This window comes from Anopheles cruzii, chromosome 2 (genome assembly GCF_943734635.1).
Source record: "Anopheles cruzii chromosome 2, idAnoCruzAS_RS32_06, whole genome shotgun sequence".
Lineage (NCBI taxonomy): Eukaryota > Metazoa > Arthropoda > Insecta > Diptera > Culicidae > Anopheles > Anopheles cruzii.
The window spans coordinates 35839200-35858031 of record NC_069144.1 but is presented as its reverse complement, the minus strand read 5'-3'; the positions used below and the strand labels follow the sequence as shown (position 1 = coordinate 35858031).

Genomic DNA, 18832 nt, shown 5'->3' with positions numbered 1-18832 from the left:
TTGTGAGATGCTTTTCCCAAACGCAAAAAGTTATGTTTTTCACCTTGGTTCACTCGTTTCGGCCGAAAGGCGATATTCTGTGTGTGGTGGGACCAGAAGGGTATGGTGAACCATAAGCTCCTAAAATTGTATCTATGTATTGTTCTCTTGTTCGTCCGATCCTCGAGTACGCTTGTGTTGTATGGCATCCTCATTATCAATGCTGGATTGATCGTATTGAGCCTATACAGCGCAAGTTTACCAGGATAGCCGTTCTTAGACTTTGTTGGTACGCAGCTCACCGACTACCTAATTATAGAACGCGCTGCTTTCTACTTGGGCTACGATCACTCGAACATCGTAGACGGTCAGCTCAGGCTGTGCTCGCATTTAAGATTTTACCTTCACGAATTGACTCGCCAACACTCCTGTCTCGTCTAAATTTTTCTGCTCCTGTCCGATGTTTGAGACGACGACCTAACCTCGAACTCAAAATTGATGCGCGGTCGTCCCTCACTGGACATAATGACCCATTGCCCCCGTCGTACTTCTAACTGTCGACTTTAATATGTCCTTCGATCAGTGTCGTGATGTTTGTGCTTTCATGTCTTCATGGTAGATATTTCGTCCTTGTTACTGTCGCCTTTGTTTTCTGCTTCGTTTTTGCGTTTCGTCAGTTGTCGATTAGTTTTAGTTATAAGTGCTAGGTTAAGTTTTCTTTTGTCAATTAGGCTAAGTTGCCCGTTGGCTGTTTTCTTTGCAAACAAATAAACGGTGAACGCAGATCGCTACAGAACATTGCTTTGATGGAAAAAGACCGAAATGGGCCCGAAGACAAGGTGAAGGGATGTTACAGAATGAAACCGTAACGATTCCGCAAAGGACTTCAAAGACGTAATAAAAACACTTAATTAGGACAAGCAATGGCAGAACAGCACTTCGCCGAACATAACGACGTCGCCAAATGGATCGGCAAATGGCGAATCGATGAAACAATAAAACAGTATTATTAGAAAAGCATCAAATGGGGATTACTTGGAATAAAATTATGTTGAAGTTTTCCTGAAAATTATCTGTTTGGTTCTTCGAAAACAGCAAACAATTTCAACTTACAGACCTGCTTTTAGTGCTCGATAATTCCCAATTTTGTATTCATATAATTTTGTACTAGGAGACCTCGAAAACTTTATCTCACCCAAAGCTAAATTCTGAATATTAAATGTTGTTGGCCATGACTTACGATTAACATCGAACGAACGAACGCCAACATTGAAAACCGATTAAAATTTACCGCCAATATTTAAATATTTTACTGCCAAATTCAGTACATGTTCGTGGCATTCATAGTGCATTCGAATGGTTTATCACTGTAACGGAATCAGCTAACCAGGAACACTACTCGGAAGAGGACGATTACGTCATCCCGAGCCATGAACCGTGCACAATTTATGTTTGTATTTTCCGTGAGTCAGCCCAAGAACGTGCTCTCGTTTTAAGCTCTCGGAACCACGACGGCACTGAGGATGACGAGGACAATTCACAAGAATTGTCGATTTCATTGTGTGGGGCGCGCCGCGTAATCATCATGTACAAGGAAACTGCGCATCTGCGCAGCGCGAACCACTTTTACGACACGCAAAGCAAGCAGCTACAAACAAGTAGCGGGCCAGATCATCCAGGTGTCGGCTGGTCAACTACCTTCACCTGAGATGTGTCACAAAGAACACACGCAGATGGGCGATGGGCGACAAAAACTGGCTGCGGGTGTAATGTAAGTCGTGGCGCCTGCTCGCTAATGGCGTTGTTGGCCGCTTTAAGACTGCGGGGCTGATGAAATGTGGTGCTTCTTCCTGCCTTTTTGCTTAATTTGGTCGACAAATCCGTGTCAAATCCGTTGACAATAAAAACCCACTCGTTTCTCTCGTACACACAACCCGTTAGTAAACAATCCCCGGACGCTGAAAAGCACTGTCAACGTACTTTTCTCGAAGGAAGAATGAACGCATTAAGCGGCCACCACGGCCTGACTCTTATGGTTTCTTTTTCTCGTCCCCATTTTTGTGGCCAAAGCCCAGGACGGAGCTCCACCTTCTGACAAAATCGATGCAGCACGGTCATTACACGCACACTGCTGCTGGGAGGCTGTCGTACAAATTGGCCAGCTTCTGCATCAGTGTTTCCGCCCCAAAGTGGACTTCTGTCGCTTGATTGGAGGACAGCATTTTTTTTTCGTTCCACGGAAACCGCGAAAATGCGAATGAAAAGTGTTCGATATCAGTGTTACACAGTGGGTACTTGCGCACTGGGCACTGGGTAGGACACGAAAGAAATCGTACGGAAATGTGGCAGAAAGTTGGTCCGCAAATTGGTTAGTCACTGCTACATCGCAACTTCGACGGCCGTCGTCAATTTTTCGCCCGGTTTCGGTGACAGATCAAACGGAAATCGCCCATGAAACTCATGATTGACGGCGATACTTTATTTGGTTTGGCGACAGAGAAATGTAAGGGGCTTGACTTTTTCCGCACGTCACGCCAAGGTTCAAGGCAACAGTTCGCATCCTGTTTCGACTGTTTCGAAAGGCATAATTCCATGTGACAGAAATTAAGTTTGACATTTATTTGCCTTTCGCATCCTTAGGGCTTACAGGGTGAATATAAAAAAATGCAACAAACTTCAGACTGCTGTCATTTCTAAACTTCTCGTCCAACAGCTGTCAGATTTATACCAGTGACAGTTCAATATATTGTTTATAAGCGTGCAAAAGCATTTCAGTGGGAATTTTACAGAAAAAAAGTTATTCGTGATGAAACTCAACCGTAACAATATGATTTCATTATATTTGGCTGGAAAACCACAAGTGGCTATCTTTAGAGCCCTCCAGCATTTAAATGTTAATAAATCTTTTGTGTCTCGTATCATCGCTCGTTACAGTGATACTGGTAGCGTAGCCTGACGTCAAGGAAGTGGACGAAAAAAAACAGCAACATCACCAGAAATGGTTCGAAAAGTGAAGAAGTGACTTCATCGAAATTCGTGTCGCAGTGGCCGAAAAATGGCTCGTGCGCTGAACATATCGCAGTATGCCATTCGGCAAATATTGCAAAATGAGCTTGAACTAAAGCCATTGAAGTTCCAAAAAGTGCAAGATCTTACCGATACACCAAAAAAAGTTACACTCGAAAGAGCCAAAGACTTGCTTCGCTTGGCCGCAAGTGGTGAACTGGCGAATTTGGTTTTCTCCGATGAGAAACCATTCGTTATCCAGCAGTTTGTAAACAAATAAAATGATCGTGTTTACTTGCCAGAGAGGTCAGCTGAAAATTTACACCTTCGGTTGGCCACCAGAACTCAAGCGCCGGCCATGGTGGGGGTGTGGGCCGCCATAACAGCCGATGGTCGCTATCCGCTCGTATTAATCGACCGTGGCGTCAAAATAAATGCCGAATATTATCGCAAAATATTCTGAAGAGTGTATTGGAGCCTAGGGCACGCAAACATTTCGGTCGCAGACCTTGGACATTCCAACAGGACTCAGCCCCATCGCACTCAGCACGCGCCACCCAAGAATGGTTAAAAAATGAGGTTCCTCGCTTCATTTCCACCGCACAATGGGTACCAAAATCTCCGGATGCCAATCCGTTGGACTCTTGTGCCTGGGGTATTTTAGAAAGCAAGGTTTGAACTAAAAAATACCAAACTTTCGATCACCTCAAGCAAACGCTTCACCGAGAATGGGTCAAAATACCGCAGAGCCACTTGCGGGCAGCGTGTAACGGTTTCATTGGCCGTTTGAAGGCCATAATTCGTGCCAAAGGTGGCCAATTCGAACAAACCTAATTTTTTCTAAAATTTTATGAAATTTCCGACATTTTTTGCTTTCATTCAATAAAATTGAATCAAAAATGAAAAAAATATGGCGTTTTACTTTGTTGCATTTTTTTATATTCAGCGGGCTCGGAACGAAACCCAGTCGTCGGAGTCGGACAAAACAACGCATTCACAGTTGCTTAATTGCCAACAACTTGAGCAGCATCCAATCCACAACAAGGCTTCAAAAGACGAATCTCAGAAGCCACCCGGTCCACCGGTGGCCGTTGGTAGTTCATGGTGTTAACATGGATCGCGAACACGGTCGCAAAAATCGGCCTCTTTTCAGGTTCCTTTTCCGCTTCGTGACCCAGTTATTACGCCGCTGACTTAAGGTTACCACCCCACCGGGCGAACGGCGCAGTAGAGTTGCAATGCGATGCCTTTCGAATGAGATTCCATTGAAACGCGCCCAAATCGGAGAGCATCGGAGAGCAGTCTTCCCCGGGGCTAAGCGGGAGACGACGTTCGGCGCGGAATGTAACACCCATTCGGTGGCTCGGTGTGTCTGGTAATTGTTATTCGTACCGTAAGTGTTTCCAATCAAGGCGACTCCACTTTGTCGCCACTCCCTGAGGCAGCTGTTTCGTGAGCGCCATGTCTTGAAGAAGTGGCCACGCGTTGCAATGTTACCTTGCTAGACGCTGAGAATTGAAGCGTACTCTTTGCGTACACCAAACACATCCAGCAGCGGCCGCCCGGTTTGGCGAGAAACGATGAGCGAATCCGCGCTCGAGCGGATACGGATTGGATGTATTCGCGGATGGCAACCAACCTGGTGCCCGTTTCCGGTGAGAGATGTTTGCAACGTGGTGTGCTCCGGAAATTAGATTCTTGTGCCCGAGATTTCCTGCCGTTTCGTCTTGAGTTCACCGTGGCTTAATCTGTGGCCTGTCATCCGCTAACCGGTGGCGGACATGATATGGCTACCGTTTCTTATCAACGTAGATCCGTGTTTCAACAACCGAAAAAGCGACTCAAAGCTCCGTAAATGTGACTTTAACTGTGAATATAAAACACTCGGGTTAAACTAAACAAACAACACCATTCAGGGCACCATTAGGTGGATAGAATGGGCATTAGACTTTTTGTCGATATAAGTTTGAGTTGGAGGCAAAACATTACACACACGATAATATTCGTCCCTGAGTACTATTTACAGCAAACTCCACACCAAGTCGATGTCGGTGTTGCCGAGCACTCGCCCTTGCCTGCAGCTGCTTGTGATAAGTGAATGTTTGTTGAAAGAATTTATGGCGCGTGGAAAGGCTATCCTTGGTGCTATCAGTCCGTCAAACAATCCCCGTGTCTCTTATCAAGCTACTCTACAACAAACACATAGCCCAGCGTTGTTGAATATGAGAGAGAATAAAACGTTTAAGAGCCAAACCCCCGCGCACCGTACGGAACACGCGGTGTAAATGCGTGTCTCGTACGAAAATTGGTGCCGCTTTAGCACCGTTAATGCATGCAACAGCATAACCTTAATGAAAAAACAAATAAAAATGTGCATTGTGCGCCTCTCGGGGGCGTTATGTAAACCCCGGCCGCCGGACTCACCCAAGCCAAGTGCAGTTCACAGCCGTAAAAGTTGCACGAGCATCACAGAAGACTACAATGGACCCACCATAGAGTGGCCGAACTCTGGACCATGTGAAACTACCACTGAAACTGTTGGCCGATACGCGGTAAGGTTCTTTTTTTTTCGCTGGCCCAAGCACTTCTTCAACTACCTACTTCCCATCCGGTTCGGTGCATACGCGGCTTATTTCATTTAAAATATGGAAATGACCACTTCGGGCTGTCGGCGCAAAAAAATGGCCCATCGAAACCTGGTTGTGGTGGCGACGAGGCGGTTTTTTGTGCGTTGCTTGGCCGTTTCATCGGATCAATTTTGCACTTTAGCCGTGAGCATAAAATGTCTTAAACGATTATGCGTTGAGTGAATTTAATTTAAACCTCCAGGAACCTATCGGACGGGGGGGGGGGGGGGCTCTTACATTGGCCAGGTAATGAGCGGTGACATAATAAATAACGATAATCGCGAATGGTAGAAGCCAAAGTGGTTTGCATTCCAATCACCAGCGCCCCTCTAGGGCAGGATGTCGAACTAATCAACAAAAACTAATAAGTAACCCTTTATAGAAGAAAAACAAAAATGAAAAAGATTCTGCATAAATTACGGACCAAGTCTTTTTTGCACTTCTGCTCAGAACTGACTGACGACGTAATTCATGCTTCATTTATGATGCAGCTGGCGGCGCGTCATTCCGGGTTCCGGCTACCGTATTCTGCTACGCAACTACGTTTGTTTGATTTTACCATTTCCGCTGTCTTTATTGGAAGAACACTTTACACCATTTGTCCCAGGGGCCATTTCGGGGCCACGGATTTCTTTGTACACCCCCGGCAAGAGCCACGAAGTTCACAAGCTTCAAGCTAGCTGGGTGTAATACAAGTTCAAAAGCACAGCCTTACAACATATGTCACATGTCTCTTTAGAGACGTTGAATGTTAGGTTAAGGTTCTAAGAGCAAAATCTGGGCGGTAAAATGAGATTTAGCTGTAATCTAGTAGATCGATGCGGACATTTGTGGCCATAGGTCAATTTCAGCACGACGAAAACAAGTTTAGTTTAAGTTGGAAGTTTGAAGTTTTCAGTTTTCCACACCATTTTCCTTCATTTTGCTCGATAATAAAGCAACTAGAGTACATTTTTTTTATTTATCAGCAATAATAACATGATTTTTTACATATTTGATATTCAAAATGCAGAATTAAAGCTGAGAAACGCATAGTGAAGAATTCACAAGACATTGTGCTGTTTCTCAGCTTGAAATATGGTAGAACCCTCTAAGTATCCCAAGATAACCAAATAATAACGTAAATTAGTGATTAATTTGCGTATTAGTAGTAAAAATTATAGGCATATTGCACGTATTTTCGACAAAAGCGAGCAAACAATCGGCAGCAATAACCAAAAAGTATGAAAATAAAGGTCATATTCATCATAGTAAAGTTTGTGGCCGCAAGAAATCAACACCAAAACGAGTTGATAAACGTATACTGAATATTTGCTCCACAAACCATTTACAATCCGCCTAAAATATTGGCCAAAAACGAAAATCAGAAGGTATAGAACTCTCTTCCGTACATATCATTCGACGTAGCCTATAGCATGTAAACAAATCTGGCCTTGTTTTCAACCAAATTCCGGACCTAACAATGGCCAATCTAAAGAAAGAACGGTATTTTACAAATTGCAAGAACATTATGTTCCAGGGAGGCATTATTTACATGAATCCTACAAGTTGGTGACCTTTCCTGGTCATGGTGACTCGAAAGTTGGCCAAAAATCGACGAAAGAAAAATCATTCAAGAACGAACAAGTCTTATTGGTGAAGATATCACCACACCACAGGTTAGTGCAGCAATCCACAAGCCAGAAGCATTCATGTCGTACCTCGTGGATGATAATTACAAGGTTTCAGGCTATTAACATCTTTGTACAGATCAGCCCACTGGAACCACAGAAAATATGTGGTTATTCATGAACTTTGGAGTATGCATAAAAATCTCACTCAATTTAATAAAATTAGCAAAATTAATCAAACCAATCTGGACTCAAATATTACATGAGGACTGTAGAAAGGGCCACATAACAAAACGAGGATGTTTGGCAACATTGTCTAGGCGGAATGGGATGTATTGTGGATACTAAACTTGTTTTCGTCGAAATTTAGATTGTTCTAAATATGTTTGGCTAAAATTTTTCTTTTGTATCAATCGCCCTTAAATACACCAAAACTATCATTTACACATCTTACTTTATGTTTTTGATTGATTTTTGTTTGACTAAAGCTAATTTTACATCCTCATTTTGCGTAAAATATTTTGTGTTCGAAAACTAAACTTCTTTTCGCCATCCACTGTACGTCAGATTACGGCCATTTTATGCATGACGCTTTGGTAATTCCGTTCACACCGTACAGTTGATGGCTACGACCGAAGACCACCAACCGGTTAAATGTACAACGCATTCTAAGCGTGCTTTGACTAAGCAATGTTCTGGTCTGTGCCGTTTCCGGCTTATATTTCGACAAACACGACTCTCCGCGAGCGTTAAGCTACTTCTCTAACGGGCGGTCAGATTTCTATTAGTTACCTTGGAATGCACACAAAGTGGTCACATAAAACCAGAACCGGTTCATTGGAATCGTATCACCACTATCGGATGTTACGTGCCTTGTGTTGCTGCTAAAGTTGTAAGACGTAGTTGCGAGAGTCCGCGTTTCCTATGCCAAATAGAAATGAATGAAGTAGTAGACTATCCTAACATTTCAGACGTTCAGACGAACGGTTCAGTCAATGAAACAAACCTATTCGCCCAAAGTTCTAGATCCCCGTCAGATCCGCAAGGCATATGCCAGGCACACACGGATCGCGGATCGGGATTGAGTCGCAGAAAAAGAACGCAAAATGATAGGGGGAGGCTTCATAATGGGTGGGAAAAATGGGAAAATTATTGTTCGCGCGATAAAACCCAGACCCAAAAGCCGAGGGCCGGTCGGTGCGAGCGCGAACCGCGACTAGACACCGGCTCCCTCACGACTCGTGGTGTCGTCATCGTCATCTGAACCTCGAACTCCGATCGGCTGACTCTAGAGGTAGCCCCGCATCCTAAGCCGTCCGCCCTAAGTCCTAAGGAGTCCGCTGGGCGCTGCTGCGCTGGTTGATAATTATTTCCTACCACCATGGGGCCGGCCGGGGTATGATGATTAGAACACCAGACGCCGCCGCTAGGATTTGAACTCCGAGGGTGAACGGGTGAACACTCATCGTCGGACTTTGGACCGGAGCAGCAGCAGCCACCACCACCATCAACCACGGGAGGCCTCTGGCTGCGTCCAAGATTAGAACCAATTAAAAGTTGACGACGATCGAAGGGGGAGCCGCCGCCTAGGCGGTATGCAAAAATGGCCGCGATCGACGCACAAGTCAACCTGCCACCTTCCGGCCGGGCGGGGCCGGGAGAGGCAGAGCTACTCCCTTCCTGCGAGGGACTCCCCGCACAGACACACGCACGCAGGTGAGGAAATCACGTTTTTGTAGCGCGAACCACGTGCGTGCCACCGGCACAACGCTCGCCCCGTACGGAGGGAGGGCCGATCACGCCGATTCGATCCGATAACGATAGTGTCCGCTGCACCACACCACGCAGAACGATGACAGCAGGCGGCAGCAACGCGCGCTTCTTAAAGCTCGCGAAAGTCTTGACACTTTCTTGTCTTGAGGCCATTTCAGCCAGCTTCGCTTATTATTGGAGCGTTACACCACACATTGTGCCCCAGAAAAGTCCACGGGAAATTCAAGGCTTAATCGTTAGGGTTGCGTGAAAATGCAAACACTTCGCGTTGGAAACGAACTAATTGACAGATAAGGCTTTGGAACTTTGGGCTCTTCATGCCGTTTTGGGCACTAAAGGCACTTTAAGAGTTGACGATTATTGACTGTCTGTCGGAGAGGAGATCATGTTTAGCATCTTAAAGGTCTAAATAACCATCCAAACCATCTTAAAGAGCTGCCGGCCACGTACGCCGGCAACTTTGGCTTTTGCTATTAATATGCGAACCGAGTGCTGATGCCGAGATAGTGACCGAATGCATCATTCATTTCGCTGACGGGGCTTGTATGGCCAGTTGATGTGCTGAATTACTAATGTGACGTCCATCGACGTCGATGATTCTCAAATTATTCGCTTATGCAATGCGTCACGAGAAGTGTCGAGAAGTAGAATTGAAACCACATGCGGCTTTACGTTGTGCTATAAATAAATTAAAAATTAAACATGCAGAAGAAATGTTTGTCTAATCAATGCATTTTGAGGTACAGACTGACCAGGTAAGTTCGTTTCAATTTGAAAATCGATCGTCCATTGGTTTGACAGCACAAAATCAGACGTCCTAACACACATTCACGAACATTGAACCTGCGCGTTGGTGTTAATTGCCGCCTCGGCCCGGGAAGATGGCTTCGAAATGGAAAGAAAAACAATTTCATTTGCATGCCATGCAACCACCACCACCACACTATCGGCGGACGGACACTAATCGCGACCGCGACTCACCAGCCACCCAGCCACCATTGCGCCCTACACCAACACCACCACCAGTAAGGTCCATATTTTCCCGCATTGGTGTGCGGCGGTGTTGAGCAGTTGTGAAATCGCGATAAATTTTCGAGCAGTGTGCAGGTAAGCGGCCTGTGTTTGGCCGCAAAATTGCTCACACGCCACACGGCAAAAATAATCACGTGGCGCGTTGTTTATTCGTTGACTCAAGGGTTGCAACCCTCGCGCGCTGGTCGAAAGACTGACCGTGACACTTGCAGCGTGCATTTAACCCGAATTTCAATTCAACGGAGAATATTCACTTTTACGGCACTGTGGATGGTAAAGACACCGGGCAGAATGCACGAGAAGACACATCGTTTCGGGTTGATTTCTTTTTGGGCTAACCAAAAGCAATGCCAGTTTTGCAACAATCATAGGCATCAAGCAGTACCGTGAAACAGCATTAAACAAATCATTAAATAAAAAAATATTATCCCACGCTTGAATGGTGCTAGAATTACTGTTTCAGTTAAACATCTATATGATAAATTAATATAATAAAGAGTTTATTGCAATCAATCAATCGTGCAATTTCTTGCATTCTTTCAGCTTCTAAATTGCTTCACTAATTGCTTTCATATTTAAATAAAATCGTTACTGCGTAACCTCACCAAAAAACAATTTCTGATTTAAATGACATCAATTAATGGTTCTGTCAACCTGTGGCTATTTCTAATCGTATCGTGAATATCTCCTCCAATAAACCCTTTTTCAATCCACGCAAAATATTCGACAATAATTAAAAGCAGAAGATAAAGAACCCTCTTCCGTACATGTCATTCGACGTAGTCTATAGAACATCTGGCCTTGTTTCATGCAAATACGCACCTCATTAAATATGGATGGCATATTACTATTGGCATGTTTCGAAACTTCCCTTATTGTGCTGAAATGCTGCTTTGGAGTGATTAAATTTTGGTAAGACTCAACTATCAATTCATCAGGAAACATATTGCTTGGCATTATTGTCCTGGGATTCATGGTTTGCATAAAACCTACAAGCCGGTGGCCTTTCCTGGTCATGGTGATTCGAAAGCTGACCAAAACTTACGGAATGCAAAAATCATTTATCAATGAACAAGTGTTATTGGTGAATCACCAAGCCCGAAGTAGCCATGAAGTACCTCGTGGATGATAATATCAAGGTTTTGGGCTATTAACATCGTTGTTTAGACCATTGCCAACCATTGAGAACATGTCGCCATTCATGAACATTTGAGCACGTGAGAAGATCCCTTTCAATTGAAAAGGATTAACTGAATTAATCGAAACAATCTGGACCAAAATATACCTGCGGACTCTAAAAAGAACTGCAGGCCAAAACAGCACAATGTTTGGCAATATTGTCTGGGCGGAATGTTCAGCATGTTAGGTTCGCCCCATTGATAGAGCAGTCGATAACGCTCTGCGATTTACCCACAGCAGGCCATGGGTTCGATCCCCGATACCGGCGTGACAGGGGGGTAGGCGCACGATCAACAACTCCGCCCGTAAAAACGCACCGTTACAGAAAGCAACAGAGACTAACATTGTCTCTGGTGCAGGCCAAGACCGCTCGGTAGTTGTAGCCGGATAAGAGAAAGAGGAATTTAGGTTGTTCTAAATATGTATGGGTAAAACTTTTCTTTCGTTCAGCAAAACATGATTTACACATCTTATGTAGTGTTTTGGAGTGATATTTGATTGACTAAAGTAAATTTTCCATCCTCGTATTTCGTAAAACCTTGTGTGTTCTTGAGCTGAACTACTTTTTCGTTATCCATTGTATGTAACCTAAATGCAAATGATATTAATATAACTTCAAACCAAAGCGTGAGAGAAAAAATAGCCAAACTAATCCACTCCAACGCCATTTTCCGAAGGAAAAATACTTAAGGAAATATTCACATTTGAAGACACATTTAAAGCTCCGTGCCGTTTCGGTTTGCTGGGTTAGAAACTTCGGCCGGGCGCTACCCTGCATCGTCAAACTTATCCAACATCTCATGCCAACGATTAGCAAACGCTGTCAATGCAAAACACGTGTGTTATCAAGTATTGTGCTCCGAGACCCTGCCTGCAGAAGGACTGATGGTCACGTTTCGATATAGTGACAATAATTGGAACTACCACCAGCAAACCTAAATAGCAAAACGCGACGGGTCACACGCTCCAGTGCGTGCAAAGGCGCTAAGCGATCCTTGAAGACGGATAGGTCGTGCGCGCGCGGTTGCTAATTACATTAGTGTCCAACGAAGTTCTGGGACGGTAACAGGAAGCAAAACTCTTAGAAACTCGTGACTTATGAAGGGGCAGGGGAGTTTGCAATAAGATGTCACTAATATTCTCTTCTTTTTCGATCGGTTAGGAAGATACCACAGTTGCTGCGGAAAATCCACGTTCAGATCCAATTATTCGGCCCAATGCGATCGATGAGACTCGCATGGAGCTCGTGGCCAGGGAAATTGGAATATATTTTTGGCCACGAAACACATCTTTTTGGACCATTGCCACCAGACTTTTCGAGAATGCGGATAAAGTCTCCACCAGAGTCCATTCCGACAGCAGAATACCATAACTCGTGACACGTTCCTCCTCTCAACTCTACAGCAACAAAACGGTCCCCGGAACACACGGTGGTGGAATGACTATCTTCCGCCCCGCAACCAAGATTCCCGGTTCGACGGTACCACCCCACCCCGGAATCGGAATATCGAATCGGTATGTTTGCCAAGCGATTGTGGAGTTTGCACTTTGTCTGCAGCCACGAGGCCCCCCGCCCCCCCAAGTTGGCGACTGGCCCGACCGGTTGTTTCCGTCCGCTCCAAAAAACTTGTCGAAACAGAACAACGTTCAAGTCCAAGGTCAGCGCATCGGGTCTTAGAAGAGCGAACTGGCGGCGTCGCCGTCCGGGGGCGACCCAACCTCCCAACCTAGAATCGTTTAGCGCTCTCTGCGGCACTTGCGGTTCGGTTGGTCACGTATCGCCCGAGACCGTGAGATTATTCTACGTGCGTCGTGTGTGCCGGGTGACGACTTCCGGATGTCACCTTCACCGTGCGCGGTTTCGCAAGACGCGTGGCGGTCAAAGTGAGGTGGAAAATGGCGAACCTTACTCACATTGTGACGGGGGCACATGTGCCGTGTGTGTATTTGCACTTTATACTACCTTTCGGTTGCTGGTAGTAGTTCAATCTGCCGGAACCTGAAAACAGGAGCGTGGAAACGGTTGCTCTTGTAGGTCTCCAGAATACTTTCCGCGTCCGGGTTTTAACCCGAACACAATAGAACTGCGGCCCAGTGTCGCGCCCTTTGAATTTATGGCGATTTCGCGGCATTGCGAAAGGCACCACTACCGAGACTCCGGGATGGTGTCACATGATTGCACAACCGGCCACCGGGGGCTTGAGGTCAGCGTCAGCTGGTTGTGTTTGTTAGAACGTGATCGAGGGGTGGTGTGCGCTGGGATTAGAGCGATTCTTTCCGACGAGCTGCCATTCTAATGCGAATTGCATGAAAAATGTCACACCACAACGCCAAAAACGCCTGACGCCGGTTCGAAGGAACCGGTGCAGAACGTCTGTGCCGCGGTTTTGCAGTTCCTTACCCAAAAACGTATTCCAAAGCTCCTACAAATCTACAATTTGTGGCGAAAAACCCCTCGCATCACTCTTGGGGTTCCCCCTTCATTTCCATGCCACCCCGCATGGCGCCGAAAGATGGCCAAAGGCTGAAGCGAATACGGAAAGCCAACGAACTCGAACTCGGGGGTTACGAAAACCTATCATTGGCTTCGAAAAGAAAAAAAACAAATTAGCCACGCACGCACCACCATTAAACGCACGCACGATGCACCACCACCGCGCACCGCCATCCGCGCCGTTGTTGACTCTGACGTAAGCCGCAGCGACACAATGGGGAATCTCGCTCCGTGGCACCGTTAAATGGGAGAAAACACACGCCGACAGCAGCATCCTCTTGCGCGTGGAAGCGCAACCAGGGCCAACCAACCAACCCTCACACACACACACAGGCACGCAGTGAGCAACCCCCAAAGGCCGCGCCCCATCGTCGAAGGCACTCCGTCGTGCCGCAGAAAAAAAAACGGAAAAAACCAAACCTTCCGGCTTGCTGGCGGATCACCGCTGCTATTACCTAAACGGCTTCTTCGGGGCTTCGAAGAAAAAGTTGTTGTTGCTAAAGCTTTCTCCACAGCCACCGCCGGCGGTGGGCTGCGTGTACGCTTCACTTGCGCAAAGAGTGACACACGGCGAAGTACGCACCAACAAACAAGGAGTGGTGGGGCCACTTTCTTCGGTCGGCCGAAAAGTCACCCGCGTCAACCGCTGTTCGAGCAATGTCCAAACGGAAACGGAATAAAACTCTTTACTTTATGTTTACATGCCATTTGCAATATGAACTTGGGGAAAAAGTGAATTTTGGGTGAAATTCAAAAATTTATTTGGGATGCTTCCGATGGTCCGAATTGCGTCAAATGTATTGCCTTTTTTGTTTTGCTAGCTTCATAATTTCTTTCTTGTAGAAACCTGAGTTGATATTGGCGAAAAACTCGAGCAATCTGTTTTCACAATCCTTTCTTGATCGCAATCACTCACAAAGTTGCGAAATGTGCGAAAGAGGTGATGATCGTTTGGTGCAAGGTCCGGATAAAACTTCCCAACCAAGCTCCCGGGACTTTCTGGCAAATCACTAAAGACTTGTGAGACATATCGTTGTCCTGATGGAACACAACACCTCTTCTGTTGGCCGGCTCTGGTCGTTTCTGGTCAATTGCTAGCTTCGAAAGGTGCAGTAATTGACAGTAGAGATCTGAATTTAGTGTTTGGCTACACAAAAGCAACTCATAATAAACGATTCCTTTCAAATCCCACCTTATACCCCAGTAGAACCTTTATGACCGTTAGGTCTTGGTTTTGCTACCATTTGAGCTGTTTCACCAAACTATGACCACGATCGTTTTCGCATAGTATTGTCGTATGTTTGCTATTCCTCATTCCCAGTAGTCACCAGTTTAAGAAATGGGTCGATTTCACCCCGTTTGACCAAAACTGCGCCAATGGAAATTTGATCCATCATGTTTTTTGTTGAAATTGATGTGGCAACCAAGTATCGAGATTCTTTCCAAATCTACCTTTGCGCAAATGGCTTTAAACTGTCTGATGGTTAATTTTCAGCTCCTGGCCGATGCTCTGATTACTAACATGCTGATCAACTTTGATTATTTCTGTGATTTTATCGACATTTTCGATTACGTGTCTGCCTAAACTTTCACATAAAAAATAACTGAAACGGGTCAACGAAACCAAAATTTCACATTACTAGCTGTTAGAGTATCGGCACCATAACACCATGCAAATTTCAGCGGCCTAGCTTGAATTTCGCCTTTATCAAGGAAAAACTGTAAAAAGTACGAATTTTCTCCTTGTTGACTTCCATTTTTAACAACCCTGTAACTCAAAAAACTAATGGAACAAACAAAAAACCGTGAAAGCATTTTTTGAAGTGTAAAATATCAGCTTTAAAGCGAGCCTAAACTTGAAACTGTACGATCGACACTCCACGAGATATCGATCACTAAAGGCATCTACCGACTATCTTTCACCAATCTTTTACTTTAAGGGAGACGTAGTAAGTACGTTTTAATAATAACAATATCAAACTAAGAGTAACGAAACCTAATGTTCAAGGAAAGCATTGATCAGTGAACGATTTCGACAACAAACTTTACAGCAAGCGACCGGACACTCGTCGGTCGGACGTCTTTGACTCGAACGACGAACATCGACCTAAGGCATGGACGACGACGGTGTACTTGGCCGCTCATGTTGCTTAGAAGTGGTTGGAATTTCCTTGCGCAGTGCGCAACGCTTTCATTGCGCCGTCGTCACGCAGGCGGCGGGTGGTGCCAAAAACGGCCATAAACACACTGTGCGGCCAGCTGAACCAGTCGCAACCGAGCAAAACCGACCACCGTTGCTTCCCGTTGCCCGGGTGCCGCACCGTGTTCTTGCTCCTTCGTCGCGCAAGTTAATAGCCAACGGGTTAGATACGGAAGTAGTGGCTTAAAAGCCTCGCCGTTCGCCGTTTCCGGGCGCCGTTTGGAAGAAGGAAACTTTCACTTTCGACGAGAGAAGCAACACGCTTTGCCAAGACGTTGCAATGCAGCGAGAGTCGGTGACGGAGCGGTGGAGTACCTTACGGTGAAGGTGCTTTCCAGTACAGCCGCGAAAGGGTGTTGGCCTCACGGTATGTGCAGAAAGCGCCACGTTAGCGATGGCCGTGGAAGATGAATCCACCCAGAAAAAGGCCGGAACATTGCAAAGACTGGCCACGGTTTTTGCACCTAGCGGCAACCGGACAAAATTTCACTCCCTTCGCCCAAGAGACGAATGTTAGGCTATTGCAGCTCAAAGTCTCTATAATTCAAAAAACAAACAAACAAACTCCCTTCGCCCAAAATGTTCCCTGACGTACTGACAAGGTTTCATTATTTCGTTTATATTTGTCTTTCATTTGGCGTAACGACAACGATTCTACTTTACAAGTAGAATAAAATTCAAATTTATACTTATTATGAATAATGAATCGGATTAGGGAGAGTACTCGCCTCTAGTCTGTAATTGGTAAGCCAACCAACAACAGCTGACAAACCCAACAATTACATCATCATCCGCCGCGGGACTCTGAACAGTCAAATTTGAGTTAAAACACTGTCGTCCTCCTGGTAAGATATACGCCGCAGTTTGGCCCCAAATTTACGCAACATTCCGCTAAAGACCTCTTTCGTGGCAAATAGTGATCAAGATCTGTGAAGCCTTCCACGGGACAGCAACGCTTGACCTTTTGCTTTCCGGTACAGTTACGTTCGCCGTGATTGATATGGAAATTATTCGTTCCGTTCCGTTCGGTTCCAGTTTGGACTCGGGCAAACAATAAGCGCCGCTTGTTTGGGGAAAAACAAGGGCTTGGTAGCCGCTCTAAGCGTTTCGGGTGGCTTTGGTGACATTGCTAAGTACGTACATGCGTCCTAATGGCGTCGTCTTGAGAGCTGGCCGCTACAAGGTTCCTCAAGAGAATGCAACAGAAGAGGAGAACTTGCCACATTGACCCACCACCAATGAGCAACCTGAATATTGAACCTTGAACTGACAAATAAATAGACCTTACATACCAAAGCTGACCAGTGCTTCGAATTTTTTCCCCAAATAAATCTTATCGTTATGTTATGCAGGTTGGGCACTATGAAGATAGACCATACCTGTTTTACCATGGACCGTACAATAAAGCTCTCCGGCCACGACGAGACTTCAAAAATTAAGTTTTTTCAACAAAGTGTCTAGAAACACATTCATCACGTTTCAAAATGTTGTACGGAATCCATTATTTTGAATGCTACATAAAGATTAGGTTAAGATGATCAGTGAAGCAATACTGAAACCGTTGATCCCTCTGATCAATCACATCAAAATGATCGAAACATAAATCTTCTAATATGTTAATTTTTTGTTATAATTTTGTCAACCGTTAGTCAACAAATCATCTGTCTGAATGATGAAATGTTTGAAAATGGATAACAAAGCTGCGCGCTTGGTATTAATGTAATGTTTCTGAAAAAATAGAGATGGTTCATCTCCATATAACAATAAAAATTGGGTGAAAGATGTTGTAATTCTATCAAATTAGATCAGTATTCCAATTCAGTATTTTCCGATATCACCGTAAAACGTAGTTTCTACAAGCTCTTAATTTGGTTTTCTGAGATAACAAATTAGTTGCAACGCCAGGATAGATGGCATTACGTGCTGTCGACTTTCTGATCCCCGTTCTGTGGCCTCGACTAGAGAACCCACAATCCGGGTCAAGGATATGAATATCCTGGGGTTTTTCGTTTGCTTGCTCTCGCGGCTCCAGCACTCTCACATGCTCGCGGAAATTTGGGAACCACGGAACAACAACAGCACAAACAATGCTCGACCGTACGGTCGAATGGTTTTGCGGATATTTCGGTTACCTTTTTCAAGTTCTCTAGCTGGGCACCACTCTACCCAAAGCAGATGTTTCGGTCAAGTTCACAGCACAACACACGCGAATAACCATCAACATCACAAATCTACTCTACTCGCACTCGCACCAGCCTACTGCGGCAATTTGAGCATCTTCGAACATATTCACTAACACACGTGCACCGAAAACACCCAACACCAGATGGGGCTACTGGGGATCTAAAGGCCACCAGCACTGGCCAGCGAGATGTTTACTCTTCTTATCAGCACAGCAACCGCGACGATTTGATAGGCGAAAGCCGACGAAAGCCTTGCCCCGGCTGCAACTCCAGTAATTGCATTTTCATTCCTTTTTCTCACATTTTTCTCTCCATAGCACATCGCCACTTAACCATCCACATGACGGCCATTCATCATCACTTCTATTCTCCGGCAATCATCACCTCGCCACTAATCATTCGAATGTGGCGAATATTTTAAACACTGCACGTACGAATAATACACTCCGCTCCAGGACGGTGACGGTGTTAATCAGCTATTCGCAGAAACGATGACGGGACAGTTGCTGAGCGACGAACTCGGCCAATGTTTGCACAGGTCTACTGAAAGAGTGTAAACATATTGGGTAAGGCATAACTTCTTAATCATCCGGAAGCCAAAATTGCGAACAAGTCGCATGAAGTCTAAGGAGCCACGACGAAAAGCCTTTCCCTTATCGCTTAGCCATCAATTTGCTAGCACTCTGAACGGCACGGGAATGGTGGTTGAAAAAGATTAGTTAAACTCGCCCCCAGAAATCAATACACTA

At 45.3% G+C, this 18832-nt stretch overlaps 1 protein-coding gene across 1 annotated transcript in view; it reads left to right on the top strand.

Annotated features, from left to right (window-relative positions):
* Positions 1-9723: 9723 nt before the first annotated feature.
* LOC128278968 (nose resistant to fluoxetine protein 6-like) overlaps positions 9724-18832 on the top strand; it is a 17916-nt gene continuing 8807 nt past the window's right edge. Inside the window, exon 1 of the mRNA XM_053017691.1 lies at positions 9724-9750. Within this exon, the coding sequence (XP_052873651.1) occupies positions 9724-9750 (27 nt within the window). The remainder of the gene's footprint in view (positions 9751-18832) is intronic.